At 35.0% G+C, this 17,465-nt stretch overlaps 1 protein-coding gene across 1 annotated transcript in view; it reads right to left on the reverse strand.

Annotated features, from left to right (window-relative positions):
* Positions 1 to 17,465, reverse strand: part of pot1 (protection of telomeres 1 homolog) — a 92,422-nt gene that overhangs the window by 47,821 nt on the left and 27,136 nt on the right. The window contains exons 2-7 of the mRNA XM_088923458.1: positions 13,587 to 13,704; positions 12,660 to 12,732; positions 10,478 to 10,578; positions 6,815 to 6,922; positions 5,892 to 5,963; positions 4,697 to 4,811 (exon numbers count right to left, since the gene is read on the reverse strand). Coding sequence (XP_088779584.1) covers positions 4,697 to 4,811; positions 5,892 to 5,963; positions 6,815 to 6,922; positions 10,478 to 10,578; positions 12,660 to 12,732; positions 13,587 to 13,694 — 577 coding nt within the window. The 5' untranslated portion in view covers positions 13,695 to 13,704. The remainder of the gene's footprint in view (positions 1 to 4,696; positions 4,812 to 5,891; positions 5,964 to 6,814; positions 6,923 to 10,477; positions 10,579 to 12,659; positions 12,733 to 13,586; positions 13,705 to 17,465) is intronic.

Here is a 17,465-nt window from a genome sequence, read left to right on the forward strand (position 1 = left end):
GAAATGGGTATATTTCCACTAGACATTTTAGAGTCCCTCAATGCAGATGCAACAAAATAAGGAGCTCCTTTATCCCACATTCAATCAAACTACTGAACAAATGTATAGTTCGTTTTTTGGAAGTCTCTGTGTGTATAAAACATAGCTGCTCAGTGGCAAAACAAAATTCTGACAAATCAGATAAAGTGTTATCATACTGTATCATATATAGCTTTCCCAAAATAAACCAACTCTGAATAACATCATGAAAACCATAGCAGTTTCTTACTCAAGTTCCCAAAGACTCACAAGAATTGCTAGGCACTGATTCTTTTGTTATGCCAGGAAAATGCCAAAAAAAAGATACAAAAAGAAAAAACACTTGTTTGTGCCCACATTCATAATCAGTAAATAATTAATCATTTACAAACTACACAAACTGATAGAAAAAAAGGTTTGAGCCCTCATCAATTTAGTCTGCATAATGGTTCTATAAGGTTCACAACCTGGATTTGAGGGATCCATGGGAGAAGGCCCACACCTTCATTTATGTTATGTGGTATGGTATCTGTGGCACCATCTAACTGAATACTGGATGAAATTGTGAAAACATTCTGGGCAAAAGAAATGTGTCTGTGTGAAAACCAAGTCTGGTTACTGTAACAAGTGAATCTTCAGCAAAACGCCTGGTCTGTTGCGATAATGAACAAGCTTCTTATCAATGGGTGCCACAATTCAAACATAACTGTAGAATTTGGTCATCAAGACTATTATTAAATTTATAAAATGTAAGTCTAAATTACCAGAAATAGGTGCCTAATGCCAAACCTAAAAATAACAAGTACTTAGAAGGGACCGTCTTCAAAGTCAACTGCGCACAAAGAGGACCACTTTAAGTATCAACTATGACCGTCATAAGCCGTCTTTCAAGGTATGACTTACACATAGCAAATGTTATGCAAGTTACACAAGGGTATAATTTAAAATTGTGTTAATCCTACACCTAATCAAATTAAGGCACAAAGTAAAAGTTATGTAGTGATGGACTGAAGTGATGGAGAAAGTACACTGAAAGAAAAATACCACTTCTTTGTCATTGTTCTACATGTAACATAGCTTTCATTAATCATGAAAATAAATTTGCAATGTATGATTTAGAGGTGTTAATTTTGTTCTTGCAGGGCAATTATAATGCATTATGATGATTTCTTTGTGATGTAGGGAACTGCAGTAGAACTTATTAATACAGCAAGCTATTTAAATTATATTAACTCGGAATAACATTCAGCAATTCATGTACAGTTTTGTAGCCGACATTGCGAATGGGTTCCTCACAAATCTCCATAATTTTTATCAATTTATTTTTTGATTATGTTATGTTTCATCCGGATATGCCTTCTTTTTCCCAGGAGAAAATAAATATATGAAGTCAGAAACTAATAATGAACATAAGATTATTGAAATTTAAGAAGTTAATTCATCTCTTATTCTGATCATTCTTTAATTGCAAAACCTTACGTTCAATGACCGTGGGGAATACTGCAAAAAATGTGCCATTATAACACTAAACTCTCAGAATGTGCATTTTGATTGGTATCACTGATAGAACAGAAAGAATGATAAGAATACATTTTTTACACCTAAAGAATTCTAAAGCAAGGTATACAGAATGTAGACACACCTCTCAACCTCACAGAAGATCAACAGGAGAAAAAAATGTTATCTGTATGTTGGATTTCACCTGTGTGGCCTGTATTGATCAAAGCACAGCTTTAGTTCCACTGGCTGTGACAAGACTTCATGCATTTCAACGTGGTACTGTATTCCTTACAGCTTTCTTATCAGTGAAGCAGAGCTTAGTGAAAAAGGCAGGGATTCTTTGAGGAGCAGTTTTATGGCAAAGGCTTCCTTATATAATACCTCAAACCCTTTGTCAAGAAAACATGTCTGTATAGAAATATTTAAGTATGTGTAAAACATGTTTTTTACTTGGATTACTTATAGTATATAAAAAGGACCATCTACAAATATCAATTTATCATTAAATCAAGCAAATCTGTATCTTAACAGCTAAAACAAACAACAATTGCTTCCTTGTAAACATAAAAATCCTTTACAACAAAGCAATTCTAAAAGATACAGGGAACAGGAATAATGACAGCAATATGTGCAAGAGTGGTCTTTTTTATTAAGGCTTGCCATTTGTCTGACAAATGTCTGAGGAAAGATGTTCTAAACCTCTATAATAAAATAAACAAAAGTGACTGAAATATTAACTTCAAACATGCATCCACTCATTTAAAACATTTCTATCAATGGTTACCATCTATGCATTTTCTAACAGCTTTATCCAAAACAGGGATGCAGGGGAGCCGGAGTCTGTCACAACTAACAACAGGTGCAAGTAAGGATATACCCTAGACGGCATGTCCTGCCTTGGATGGGATGCAAGTCCATCGCAGGTTAGACATAAAACTACTCAAAATGTTTAACAACCAGATTGCCCTCCAAAGCTCAGCAGCCAGGCAAGAGGACATTGGTCAGAGAAACAGTCAAGAGTCCAAAAACAAACCCTCAAAGACTTACAATGTCTCATAATTAAGATGGGGAAAAACTGTGAGTGAGTCAATTGCTCAGGTACTCCCTAAATCTGGGCTGTATGGTAAAGTGGCGAGGAGGAAATCATGCAGTATTTGAAAAAAGTTCACGAGTTTCCATTTCGAATATGCAAAAAAAGCATGCAAGAACTCCTGAAACAATGTGAAAAAAACTTGTGGTCTGAAGAGACATAAACGGAGCTATCTGGCCTTAATGCAAAGTGTTATGTGTGGCGAAAGAGCACTACTCATCACTCACAAAACACCATCCCCACACTGAAACAAGGCAGTGACAGCATAATGTTGCTGGGTTGCTTTTCATCAGCAGGGACTTGTAGGCTGTCCCTGTCTGCAAAAAAATCTGAAACTGGGACACAGATCCATGTTTCAACAGCACAATAACCCAAAACACAAATTCAAAGCTACCCTTGAGTGTCTTAAAAAGAAGAAGGTAAAAGTCCTTGAGTAGCCCCATAAAAGTCCAGACTTAAATCCCATTGAAAATCTATGGCAGGAACTGAAGAATGCTGTATACCACTGCTCCCCCAGTAACCTACAACAGCTGGAACAATTTTTTCAAGGAAGAGGAGGTGAAAATTAAAATTCCAAGATCTGAAAAGCTGGTAACAGACCGCAAAAAGACATGAGGCTTTAACTGTTGTAAATGGGGAAGAAACTGAATATTAAATGCTTGAGGCCTCAGGGAGGTGAATACTTGTTCAAGTTGGCTTTCTGATGTTAATAAAAAAAATTATGCCCCACCAAAATGGTAAGTTTGTTTTGTTAATTGTACCAAAAAATCCTGTTAAAATATGTTTCAATTTGAGGTTGTAACACAGCAAAATGTGGTAGAGGTCCAAAGGGGTGAATACTTTCTACATGCATTGTATGACTAGAAAAGAGATTAAACTGATCATCTGAAGTACCAAATACCTCTACAAACCTAAGGTCAGTAAATAAGAAACTAATAACAGGTGTCTAGATTACCTGCTATTATTAAGAATATATAGCTATGCTGAGCATAACAAAAGTATGAATATTTCTCTTTTTCATTAAGAATACTCAGAACATGTCTCTCATTACCACTGTCACTCTTTTTCTTGGCAACTACTTTTTTTATTGAACTTAAGTAAGGAACATAGGATTTAAATATAGTTAGCATCTAGCGAAATACATCTTTCTTACATGCAAATACAGCCCTGTTGTACAAACATTCCACGTGTTCTTGCAAATGTCTCCATGGTTAACACAGATCACAAACAATACTTTGTTGGCTGGCTGACCACTGAGATTAATCTAATCTGTAGAGGAATTGATGGGGTGGAAGACCAGCTAAAACAGCTCCCAGCCACAGGTCAAACACAAAGCTTGCAAATAACTTAAAAAATAATACAAACATTCAGTGGATCATGGAGTTAACAGAAACATGGTGTCAATTTCTGCAGAAAGAGCAAGATTGCTCATTTGTTCCAATTTATGCTGCTGTTTTCGTAATAAAATTCATATATTTCAATTGATGAAAACTATGGCTACACAAATAAAATCATTCACAATGTATTGTAAATTAATGACCACTCAAAACATGAAAGTTGTACCTGTGGTGAATAACAAGCAAAAATAAAAAATTTAGAAATGTTCCAATCCTATTATAGTTCAAGTAGGTAGCTGCGTCAGCATAGGTAGGCTACAAAGGAACAAGTAAAAAGTTTATTCCATGCTGAAAAGAGAAGAAAGGAAACACAATGTTTTGGTTTTGGAGTCGTCTTCGGGTTTGGGTCTACAGGTCTTTGGTTTCTGACACCCGAAGAAGGCTCCACAGCCGAAACGTTGTGTATCCTTTCTTGTCTTTTCAGCATGGAATCAACCTTTTACTTGTTCCTATTATTATTAGCTATATATGACAGCCCAATCCTAGACATTGCAACTATATTTTGTTTCTTGCTAGATTACTTCACACCAAGTCCAGGGCAGCAGTATAGACATACACTTGTGAAACACGCTGATCTAAAATGTTATTTCTAATTTATTTTGTTGGCATAATGAAGAATAAAGAATGAACTCTCCTTCATATTATACATAGTACTGGTTTCTTTATTTCAACTTCCATATTCTGTACTTACCAGTGCCCTTGGTTTGAAAAGGCTGCTTGAAGAAGGTCACGATGCCATACACGTTAGCAACCTCTCCAGGCTTGAGCTCATTCAGAGGAACATAGGTATATTTTGGTTTAGGATTCTTAAGAAATAAGACGTTGGTGGTTACACTTTGAATAAACACATTCATTTATATTTTACGGATTATTCAATATTGAACTGCAAATCTAAAGTATTGAAAGGGAATGCTTTAGATTTGGTTTTCCATTACAATTACTGGAAACTGGTTCGATAAAGAGACAAAATAATAACACAGAATAATATTTTATTAATGCATCATAATAAGGCCATGATGATTATAAAGGGAAATAAAATTATTTATTATTTTTCAGTACATATATATGTACATATATATTAGCTTTACATGTGTTAAGGACAAAAACCTATTTATTGATATAAAAATTACATTTTTTTTACTGTAAGAAAAATGACACAGTATTCATCAAATAAAAAATCACAATCTACTGAGAACATTACTACTTTTTATTAGAATTAATAAAAGCAATAGTGGTACTAAAATAAAGGAATAAAAGCAAATTTCTTTTTGGTCTAATCCATGTCCTTAGAACTACAGTACATGGCTACTTTATGCAATGTATGGAGAGGCTTAGTACAGTATGTTGTGTACCAACAATATCAATTCATACATCTGGTCTACTATGAATGGTTTTGATCAATTTGTGATAAAGATGGATATATTCATACTGGATCTGCACTTCAGAGCCAGGTGCACTCGGATGAATCAGACTGATCAAGGAACTGAAGTAAAAAGTAGGATAGAGAACATCTGCCTTTCAAATCGAGTTTAGCTATTTTAAGATCCAGCTCTGGAGTGCAGTAGATCACATGTAGTAGACAATGTAAACTTCCACAAGTGGTCCATTAAGGTGACTACATGAAATATTCTTTCATGTTTGAGACTGTGAACTCAAACACTCATACTTGGTTTTGATCAAACAAAAATTATAATAAAAGATGAACCTGGTTTAATGACCACTCAAGGATTCATTTCAAGTGATAGAGCAGATGGTAATTTCATTTTAAAATGAGAAGCCTCTATCTGTTAAATGGTTCATTGTAAAAATAAAATATTCAACAGCAATTGAGCTCCCTGTGGGTTTATTTGTTTTGATAAATAAATCCATAAAAAGTGAAATCTCACATTAGCACTGTGTTCTGAAGTCCTTGTAGAATCCACAGATGAGCTCTGACCACAGAATGTTGCAGGACAAACCTGAAAGGTTCGTAATAGTGTCATACATAAAGATACAAGTTATTTTTGGTCATTTGTATTACAATGTGTAATATCTTGGCCTTTTCTTTTATTTGATCTACAGTCCCAAAAAATCAGATGCCTATTATTCTACAAAACATTATCACAACGTAACATTTAATATAAAGAAAGAAAACACAAAAAAACAACTTTTTTTCTTCATTTTTTTCATTTTACTAAACTGCAGTGGCCAAAACTGGATGATAAAAATTAAAAGGGTGGTAAAATAAAAAATAAAGTGTTAACACTCCACGTTAACTTAGTCAGGTTATATTGCTGAAGATCTAAATATGGCAGTCTGGGAAGAAACAATCCCAACTAAACTTTCCACTGCTATCGTCCAGGTTACTCTGCAGGCCCATGGCCAAGGATATGTTCTGCATGGATGCACAATGACTCAGTGATGTTCCAGACACATAAAATTATGCTGACTCATTCATCATTCATGTGATCATCTAATGTTTAAGTATTTACACTATCACAACAAATTCACCAGTACATTTGCAGAAAGCTAACAGAGCACCTCACATATAAATCATAAGCACAGAATTATGCAGAAAACTGGAAGTGCAAACTAAAAACAGGCAAAATAGCCAAAGGACAAGCTTTTTAGCTAAGGAGTATAAACAAGATTTAATAGGAAGATGCAATGGCACACAACTACTCCTACATTTCCTCTCACAAGGACATAAAGCAATAACACAGCAGGAGTTGCATAGGAGAAAACAAAAAAATAAGTTAATCTGGGGAAATTCAGGCTAAAGGACACTGGGGAAACATACATATTTAGCAGTTTTAAGTGTAGTACTCACATAAATTGTTGCTCTTCTTTCTTCTAACTCTATTTGACAGAGGTGCCTCTTATCTTTATTAACTGTTGGTGACATGCCTAATCTAAATCCAGTTATGACAATAGTGTCCTAGAATAAAAATTAAATGTTTTATTGAAGAGGAATATTAACAAACAATTTTATCAGTGTTAATCATCATCAATATTTTATATGTCATTCCACGGCTGAGATTAGCCTTCAGAGTGCTCAGGTCATTGTCTCAAAGCCACAAGTTGAGGCAGTAGCATTTCTCGCGGTGAACTATAAAATAGGAATTCTACATTCTTACATTCTTCACAAGTGTAAATGAAGTCATGTGTAGGATGATATACCTAAATGTGTACATACATATGTTATTTTGATTGTAGATTTAAATTTGCAGTTGTCATTTGATGTTTTAAACATTTGATAAGATTAAGAATTATAAAAAACTTAGATCATTTCAATTTTAGTGACTGATCTTGTTAATTGGACATCATTACTAACTACATTATGCATGTAATTAGGAAATCCACTGGAACATGAGAGGAAAATATAAACTCCACATAGACAGCATCCCAGGTTATGCCAAGACTTGAGGAGCTAAATCATTATGATACCCGGGGAGTGGGTGTATTGTGTAAAACATAACAACAGACATAGTTGTAGCTAGTTCAGGTGGGTAGCTGCGTCAGTGAGCATAGGCTGCAAAGCAACAAGTAATAGGTTTTTTCAATGCTGAAAAGAGAAGAAAGAAAACACAATGTTTCGGTTGTGGAACCTTCTTTGTAGCTAGTTTGGTTGCTCCTTGATATTGTTGTTTAAAAAGCACACAAACTATGACAACAACAAATAACTATTTTATTTGTAATACTAAACTAATAATATATATATTATATATTAATAACAGCTGTAATTAAATGCAGCAAAAGAAAACAAGGTCCAAACAAAAAGGAAGAAGCACAGTAATACTTCATTACAGCACACTACTCCACAAACTACTGGAGGAAAGGAAAACTGTCTTCATAGCACATGTACTTCACTTGCATTCACCCAGTACTGTTTAATAGCCCAGACAACAGATCCTCCTATTGTGGTACTCAATAAAAAACTCTACTCCACTCTCCACTTAATCTCCTTTGTTCTACCTCCTTTAACCTGTCCATATCTGGCATATCCTGAGACCATGAATCATTCCTGTTGCTGTTCTTTGAACTGTTTCTAAGGGTAAATATATATTATGTGGTATGTCTTACAAAACTGAACACATTATTATTTATAAGGTCTTAATAGTACTTATAAAACCTGAACACAACTTACACTGTATATAGTTTAGACTATTTAGCTATATATCTAGTTTATCCTTTTGCTTTATTACTTCCCCACAATGTCTTGATGAGGACAGAAGAATTTACATAAATACGTAGATCTCTTTCATGCACAGCTTCCTGCAGCTCACTATATCTCATACAGTATGCATGGTATTCCTTCCACCTATGTGCATCACACTTGCTCCTGTTTTCGTGTTCACTGCTCCCTCTATTTTTATAATTTTAACTGTTTGGCTAAGTATATCAGAAGCTGGTGTTTTTTTCAGCCCAGAAGCACGCTATTATATGAGAAAAAAATATATGCTTTCTGGATCTTTTGACTTACTTTTTCTTCTTAATCTTAAATATACAAGCACTTTATCTCATGTTTTAAATATACTGTATAAAAATAAGTAAAATCATATGAAATACAAACAATACCATCATAAGCAAATGACCTACCATAAAGGGCACCAATGATATTCCCTAATTTCAAACCTGTGTAGTAATTGCTTTATTATTTGTGCATTTTACCTAGCATTTTAAACACATTGCTAGCATTTTGGTGTATTTTATGTTTTTTTATTATTATTTGCTAGAAAATAAGAAACACAATCAACATCCATCATAAACAATTTGCCTACCAATATTGTGGGGGAAATGGCTATTTCTGATTTTACAGGCAAAATTCCCTTTAGCAGATTCCATACACTAAATCTGAGGTTTAAACGGTTTGTTAAACCGAGGGTTTACTGTACAAAGATGAGGAGTCTTATATCTGGCATTGGACTAGTTCCTATGAGTGGCTATTTTCAAATAAGGGAAGAAATGAAGAAGGTAAAAATGTGAGTCTGAGGAGCAAGTTAAAAAATCCACAACTAGAATGTATCACAATGTACGCCAAACTACCCCTGGATTAATATTGGCATATGGTCATACTGGGAAAGAAATCTAAAATCAATAATTAAAACACAAGGCACGTGGCGTTTAAAAATCATTTAACTTATTACATGTCACAATGCTTTAAACTGTTTAACTCGAAAACAATTCTCCCTTTTACAAGGATGGGCTTTTGTATTGCTTTTTTCTGTGTATGGAAATATATATTTTTGGGACTTCAGTGTAAAACAACACAAAAATTAGTATTTGGCCCTACACAGACCAAATTTACATATCATTATATTTGTATGACATTGGGCAAAAAAAGTACCTTGGTTTTAGCAAAAATGTTTCAAGCAATATTAGAACACAAACAAATAGAAACTAAAGCATTGGTAACTTAGATATTAAAAATACATGAGGAGCACTTATACCTATGAATAATTTAAAGTGATCTACTGTATTTAGAGTTTTGAATGAAGACAGTTATATTACTAGAAAATCAAGATGAATTAGACATAAAATACTTCATGGCAACATTTAACCACGGAGCACTCATTACAATGAGAAGCATACTGCACAGTAAAAAAGAATGAAAGCTATGCCTCAGAAAAAAAAACACTTGCAAATCTTGTTTACTGAATTCTTTTTATGCAAGCATTAAACATTATTTAAATATTACTATCTAAAAACCACAAGCATTTTTTAAACAGGAAACATTTCAGTTCATATGAAGAGTTGAAAGGGCTTTTGAATACATGGGTCATGCCAATATCTTGGTTGATGTAAGACACCAATCATACTTCAAAACTAAGAGGCACTCTGTGCAGTCACTACAGATCTTCATTACTTGAAATCCTCATTTAAACATCCTTATAGTGACTACAGGCATCCACTTCTTTAAAAGCGTAACTCTTTAGGTTAATGTTCAAGGACGGTACTTTTGTTTGATTATTTTTAAGAGCTTATTTGTGACTTTATGTCAAGTTAATTTATCAAAGATTAACGTTATTAACTATAATGATTTTGAAGTCTCCCTTATTTTACCTAACCCAGCCTACCTCTTTCCCAGTATCCTTTGCTTCTTAATATACCTGAAGAATGCCACAGATGAAACATTGTTATTTAACCTTTCTTTTTATTTTTCAGGATGGAATTAACATCTGATTATTATATTTTAGCAAACTGCTTGGTAAATGAATAACATTTACAAAGTTATTGTTATACAAATAGCAACCTTTAATAACAGAAACGATTAGTAAGAAAATTTAAACTATTTTTAAACAGCTACTTTCTTTGAAAAATAACCTCCCTTAATATAACAAATTGTGAGGGCTAGGATCTCACAAAATGTGTTTCATTACATTAATTAAAAATTAACCCATAACTCTCTTCATACCAAACTTTAAAAGGCATTCGTGTAACTCAGCAGTATGTGCTTGTATGTGTTTTCTGAAATAATGAAATGAAAACTCACCCCTTGATTGATTTTATCTGAGAAGTCTTTTGCCAGCTTGCCAAATGAAAAGACATTGATTGACGTGGTCTCTGATAATTTAGTATGCTGATGTGCATGTTCTGAAAGAGAAATATGAATTGTTTATTCTACACATTTATAATACCATTTTATACAGGGAAAAGCTTATCAAATGAATGTCTGGCAAACATTTCTATACTAAATACACACTGTTGTTTTGACAGTGATGTTGGTAAATTTGGTAAGAATTTAAGTCCATACACAATATTGGACTACCACAGCCAATTGTTTTCTACATATATTTATACTGGCAAAATATTTTCTACATTTTTATACTGGCACTGTACTGTAGGTTTATTTAAAATAATGTTCAAGGATAATTGATACCTATTGTATGTGTGATTCACTGGATCTACTTTAAGTGCATCACTTTGTAGTGTTTCATAGCCGTTCAGGGACGCCAAATATGTAATCATAGTGGCTCTCTGAAGGCACCAGTTCTGTAGGGTTTGGGCATTTACTGAGACAATTATCAATTGTAGCAGTAAATCACAAAGTTGATTCTTTTGATGGCTTTAGAATCCAACCACGCGACATAACTCAAACAACGCACACACGCAGGTACTAATACACGAGGATACATTTATTAATACATAGAATATGCATATAAACCTAACAGATCTTATCGAGAAGGTTATCAGAATACAAAAGATATATATTCAATCAGTTACGAAGAGTTACATATATCAAGAGGACATACGTTCAGTATATCATTCATTAAGACCGTTTCGTAAAGTGAACTTGGTTACAACTTCTACATTAGATACTCAAAACAAGTACATAACTCTTAGGAATTAAATTGATATCAACTGGTTGGGATAACAATTGAATTCTCGAGCTGTAATGCATTGAAGTTGAATACTCATCCAATTTCTGGGGATTCAGATCTCCTGCGGGCACAAAGAAACAGTTGCAGGCTGTTGCTGTCCAATCCGCGCTCTCTGGCTCCGTGCCAGGCTGTGCTGTGCGGCTTGCGACGGTGCGCTGCTGATGCTCACTGACCGGCTAGTTAGTGTTGGCTTTAACTAGCAAAGTTTGTGCACAGGAGAAAAGATGACTGTGGGTCCCAGCAAGTCAGGAAGAGGACCGGTTCGTTCCTGATGAAGACTAGTTCTGAATAGTGATTCAGCTGTCCACAGTTCCGATCTGTTCACGAGGCCTGCTGCTGGTTACTCTCTGGCAACCTCCACTCTAGACTCTTAGAACAAAGGAAAGTTCTGGCACTCGGACACACTGGCCGTTCCGTGGTTGTCCGGGCTGAGTCTCAGGATGGTCAGGAGGCGCGCTGCGAGAATGTCCTGCCCTTGGGAGCCTTCTGCTCCTGGGCCGTCCTGCCCTGGAATTCTCCTTTGAATTCCCTTTAGAACAGTCCACAGAATCCTCTCCAGAATCTTACTGAATCTGAATCTCAATCTGAATCTTACAGGCTCTCTGTGTTGCCTGTTTTTACCTGGAGGAACTTCAGCTCGTCGATTGGCTGAAAGTTCCATGGGCATCAGAGTCCCACGTGGGTTACTCGGCCCTACCAGTCCCTGATTGGTTGATCAAGGTGAGATATGAGTCACTTACTCCTGACACTTAGGAATGCAGTCCAGATGTCCAACTGGCACTCCCTAGACAGATAGGCGCCAATGGATGACCATTGATCATGATAGCCAGGCTTAGCTAAGTGCACCCCCCTTTGGGAGCTGTCCTAGGAAACCTTAAATCACCCTAATGGTCTCTCTGTGGCTGCACCACAGAGATGAACAGAGAAATGGGGCCTCATTTGGGAAGCTCAGAAACACTTAATTCTGCCTTATTAATAAGCCTCGCTGCTACAACTTGAATGCTGGAACATTAGAGAATATGCATTGTATATACAAATAATACATAAGGCAAGCTGGTTACATTATAAACAGTTTATGTTTCAGCACCAAATACACTGGAAAAAAGTAAACATGAAATAAATGTATTAACTACTCAGCTCCTCATTTAATGAAGAAAGGAAAGGACCTGAACCAAATATCCACAAAAAATATCCTAAAAGGTTTAAATTTGAAGTTACTGCAAAACATCAGACTTAAATAACTAACTGCAGTGTCATAGAATGGCAATCTTTAAAAATACCAAATTCCCCTACCTTCTATTACAGCCTTAAGCATATCTTCTCCTCTTGTTAATGCAATTAAATTGTGCTTCATTATTACAGTTCCCTAAAAGAAAAGGGAAAAAGAAAAAAAATCCTATCAAAAATTAAGAGAAGCATTTCCAGGGATTCCTAGCAAACCAAATGCATGAACACCAACAAAGTGTACACAAGAATCCATATTGAAATACTGTGTTGTAGTAATACAACACGAGACCATTTGCTAGCCACAATGGTACGTAACTGCATAACTCTAAAGACTCACACCTTGGTCTGAAAATCTTATGTATTGCTTGCAGGTAGCAAGAACGTAGATTAGAAATACCAGATCCTGGGCTATTATTACTGATAAGTGATACTGAATACTTATGTAAATGACAGATGTCAGTCTTTTATTTTTAATAAATTTGCAAAACATCCTAAAAACGTGTTTTCACTTTGTCATTATGGGATATTGTGTGTCAAAATCCATTTTGAAATATGCCTACAACACAACAAAGTGTGGAAAAAGTGGAGGGGTCTGAATACTTTCTGAAGACACTGTATACTTCTTATATAATATTGTGCTCTTGGACTAAAATTTTGTGATTTAAAGAACACTGGGTGGTAACTAACACACTTTCCCCCCTTTCAGTGCTTTAAACTGAAAGGACTTGGAAGTCCTTTCGTGATCTTTCGTGATCTTGTGAAGAAACTAAATAACTATGAATTTAATCATGGACTACGTTATAATAAATTGAGAGAAAAAAGTCCTGGGGAGGCTTTTTGGTCACCTGTACAGTCACGCCAAATGGTTAAATCACTGATACAGAGACCACAGACTGGAAAAAGTACCACATCTCCACGGTCAGACAGCATGACTATCAAAATCTTCACTCTGAACCAGACATGTCCTTAAAAAATGCAACAAGCTATGCTTACTTTCACATATTTGTCTGTACATTGTGAATCGTGGCTGAGGTCTTTTATGTAGATCCTCTGTAGAGTCGATGGTATCTGTGCATCTCCTGTGAGTATATGCACTGACATGTCTCCAGCTCTGTAAAACAGTTATTAAAATGCAGTTCTTAGAATACATATGAAATAAGAAAGGATAGAAAACCTTTACAGCAAAAATAGTTCCTATTATAAAATCTCTTTCCAAAAATGACACTTTTTGCAAATACATCAAAATATTATCAAAAGAAACGTGCCAGTTATAACTAGTGGTGGGTGTTTTTGTAATTTTCTAACCTGCAATTCAGTACTCTAGCACCCAGAGGTCAATAGAGCATATTCTAAATTAAACATTCATCACACTGCAACTTACTTCTATGTAGACAGGTTTAACGGCAATGTATATAACTAGTGACTATATTGTGTCCATTTTATTCAGTACCATCACAGATAATACAGTAATAATTTACACTGACCATCAGGAGCATGGATATACTGTATTGTATCAAAAAATAACTTGAAATTGGAAAATGAGCACAGTGACATAATAAACTTTCTTCATTTTTTTTACAGTATAACATGGACAAATTAAAATGTTCGCAAATAGTGCATCTCATTTCAGTGAACGAAAATATCTGTATACAATCTAGGTATTATATTTTGCTTTTAGTTTCCCATATATCTTTCAATGACAGTGCTATATAAAAAACTTCCTGCATGATGAAAAACATGCTTTCAGTAGCAAATGAATTGATAACAACTGGCAAATGACTTCAGACTTTAGTGTTATGATGGGAAATTAATTTGCAGCTCCCTTCAAAAAACTCAACCAAATACATTCCACTGCCATTTTTCTGTATTTGTTTACCATGGGTATGCATTCATCATTAAAACCTAGACAATAATGTTATGGGAGGGTATCCAAATAGAAACTGCTGTTTTGGGTGGAATGTCCTTATTGTCATATATTAAATTTATCAATCAAAAATGTGTTAGTTGTTGAAGAAAACTGGTATTGTTTTTTGTTTTTTTAATTGATCAGGGTTGAAGTGCATAGGGATTTGCCCAGACAGACTCACAACTGTAATTCTTCTAAAGGTGCTTCCACAAAATACTGGCACAGGGGAATGTATAATTATGCAATCAACATATTTTAGTTTTTGTTTTTTCTTCGCAGTTTTTAATGGTGGATAACTTCTTTCACCCATCAAAAAGATCAGTCTGAGGAATACTTTTGACTTAAATGTGTATACATAACTTATAATTCAGCAAAACAGGACATCATTGGAAGGGGCTGAATACTTTTGCAAGGTTTCGTATATAATAATACTTAAAATTAATATTTCAATTTTCTTTCCTTTTAACCAAAACTTAAAATATGCACCAGAAATAAATTAATATAAAGTGACAATATGTTTTATTTTAATGTTCAACACTTTTCAAGACAACCTGAAAACACAATTAACAGGCTGTAACAGAGAAAACAGAACAGCTGTGAAATCAGTCAAACATCTTTAGGGATTTTCCCTAACAAAACTAAGAAAAACCATAAGTGCATGAGAACTCATACTGTTACTGGTTTCTTGCTGTCAATACAGTTGCTCTTGTAAGAATTTAAAAAATTCAGTTGAGGGAATAATCTGTCATTCAAAGAAACAGAAGGGTCACTCTGCAATGGACAATTATAGAAAGCATGAGATGAGGTCAGTCAAATCTTTCCAGGGTGCATTATATAAAACAATTTAGAACAAGACCCAAGAAAGTGACTAACAATCCAGTAAATGCCATGAATCTTTCTGCACGGTTATGTAAGTCATCCCTGAGTAGGCTAAATGTCAGAGATGATTTTTAAAAGAATCACTTGAAGCTTATAAATGCCCAGGCCGATTAATTATCACAAAGGCTCTAATTAGCTACATTCAATTTTAAATGAGTTCAAGAGAAATTAGACAGTGGAGTTCAGCATAAAAACTTAGTTTGTTTTTTGCAGTCATGTATCTAAAGAGCAAAAATTAGGAAATTATTTTGCATACTTTGGTGCTTTGTCTCACATTTTCCTCACTTTGCACAACTGCTTAAATTTAATGTTAAGATATTGTCATTAACAAATAAAAAAGAACCCATGACCTCCAAACTGCTTCTTCAAGTCTCATTTTAGATAACTTTGCCAAATACTTCTAATTTTAATGTCTTTGTGGTTTGAAAAAGATTATTAAGACTTCATGCATAATGCTCAGTTGTTTTGTCCTATTAATGGCTCTGTGGCTAAGGATCGGCGCCTGTGGTTGGAAGGCTGTCGGTTCGTATCCCAGGACCGGCAGAGGAATCCTACTCGCAATATAAATGGCTGACCCTGCGCTCTGACCCCAAGCTTCTCTCCTTGTCTGTGTGTCTCATGGAGAGCAAGTTGGGGTATGCAAAGAAATTCCTAACACAAGAAATTGTATAAGGCCAATAAAGTGATTTTATCTTATGACTTCTAAGCACTGAATTTGTTAGTTACTGTAATGGAAACTTTTCATGTTCAAAGATTGGGCAGCATAGTAACTTCTAAGCAAATATACTAAAACATGAGTTAACCAAGATGGTGGCCTTATCTAGAGCTTCAAACTTTCACTTTTCTTATGAACCACTGTACCAATTGATTTGAAACTTGGCAGGTTACATTAACAACCAAAGCTTTTACCCTGAACCAGAAAGGTTCCTGCATGTACCAAGATAACAGCATAATGCCATTTTGTTATCTCAATTAAAGCTATCCCTGTCTTGATAACCACTGCATTGACTGAATTGGAACTTGGCAGCTTTCTTCAGCAAAGTTGCTCCTCATTTGCACCTCACTATCCATTACACACCCACACTGAATCATCAAATATTTGGCAAAACGCAGTCTCTTAGGTAAATTGGTTTTGTTCACCAACTGTTTGGATCTTGATCAAACTTGGAATGTTTTACTCAAGTGAATATACAGTTAACATACGATGAAATGAAGTTCCTGCATAAATTACAATGACTAACTGTGCTGTCTCGGGAACCAAAATATTGATTCAATTGACCCCTGGCAGGTTTCATTACACAAACACCTGCCTCAGGCCTGCACCTCAAATGTTGCAGTGACACTTTGTATGCTGCATGTCAGGTACCCTGACATTTCCTTCGTATGAAGCAGATTCCAGCTTCCAGGGGGATCATCACTCCAATCTGCCAGTCCAAAGGTACTATGCCCACACTCCACGCAACACTCAAGAGGCATTATAACTACAAAACCCCAATACCACTGAGTGCTTTCAACATCTCAAGTTCAAGTTTATTGCCATTATACTCATATACAGGTATATGGTATAACGAAATTATATTTAGCTAGCTCTCAGACGGTAAGCAGTACAAAAAAACAATACAATTGTATAAAAAAGAAAGAGACAACAGGCAATGTGCAAAAACAACAACAGGTAACAGGTAATGTGCAAAACAACATCAGATGTGCAAAAACCAACATCTCGAGATAAATCTTATCCATCATGCTGCCTTCCTTTAAAATGACTTAATATGTAAAATTATGAAGCTTTAAAACGAATCAGTAATTTGACTGAAGTGTTTTGCAGTGTACATAGAGTTCTATTCACAACATAAAAAGAATTTTGACACACACCCTTTGGGGGTGTCGTAACAGTATCTTTAAATTAGGTGGGTCCAGACGTAAAGTTAAAAAAATAACACCAGTGCAATTTATTTATAGTGAGGGTAAAATAGTCCCTGGACTATCATAGCTGGGAAGCTAAACTGCATACTGGCTTCAAAACAATCATAGCACCTCAGTCACTCCCCAAAATGTTTCTCAAAACTTTCAAAGATCTCCATAAGCTC

Source organism: Atractosteus spatula, chromosome 8, assembly GCF_055471065.1.
Source record: "Atractosteus spatula isolate fAtrSpa1 chromosome 8, fAtrSpa1.hap1, whole genome shotgun sequence".
NCBI classification, from domain to species: domain Eukaryota; kingdom Metazoa; phylum Chordata; class Actinopteri; order Semionotiformes; family Lepisosteidae; genus Atractosteus; species Atractosteus spatula.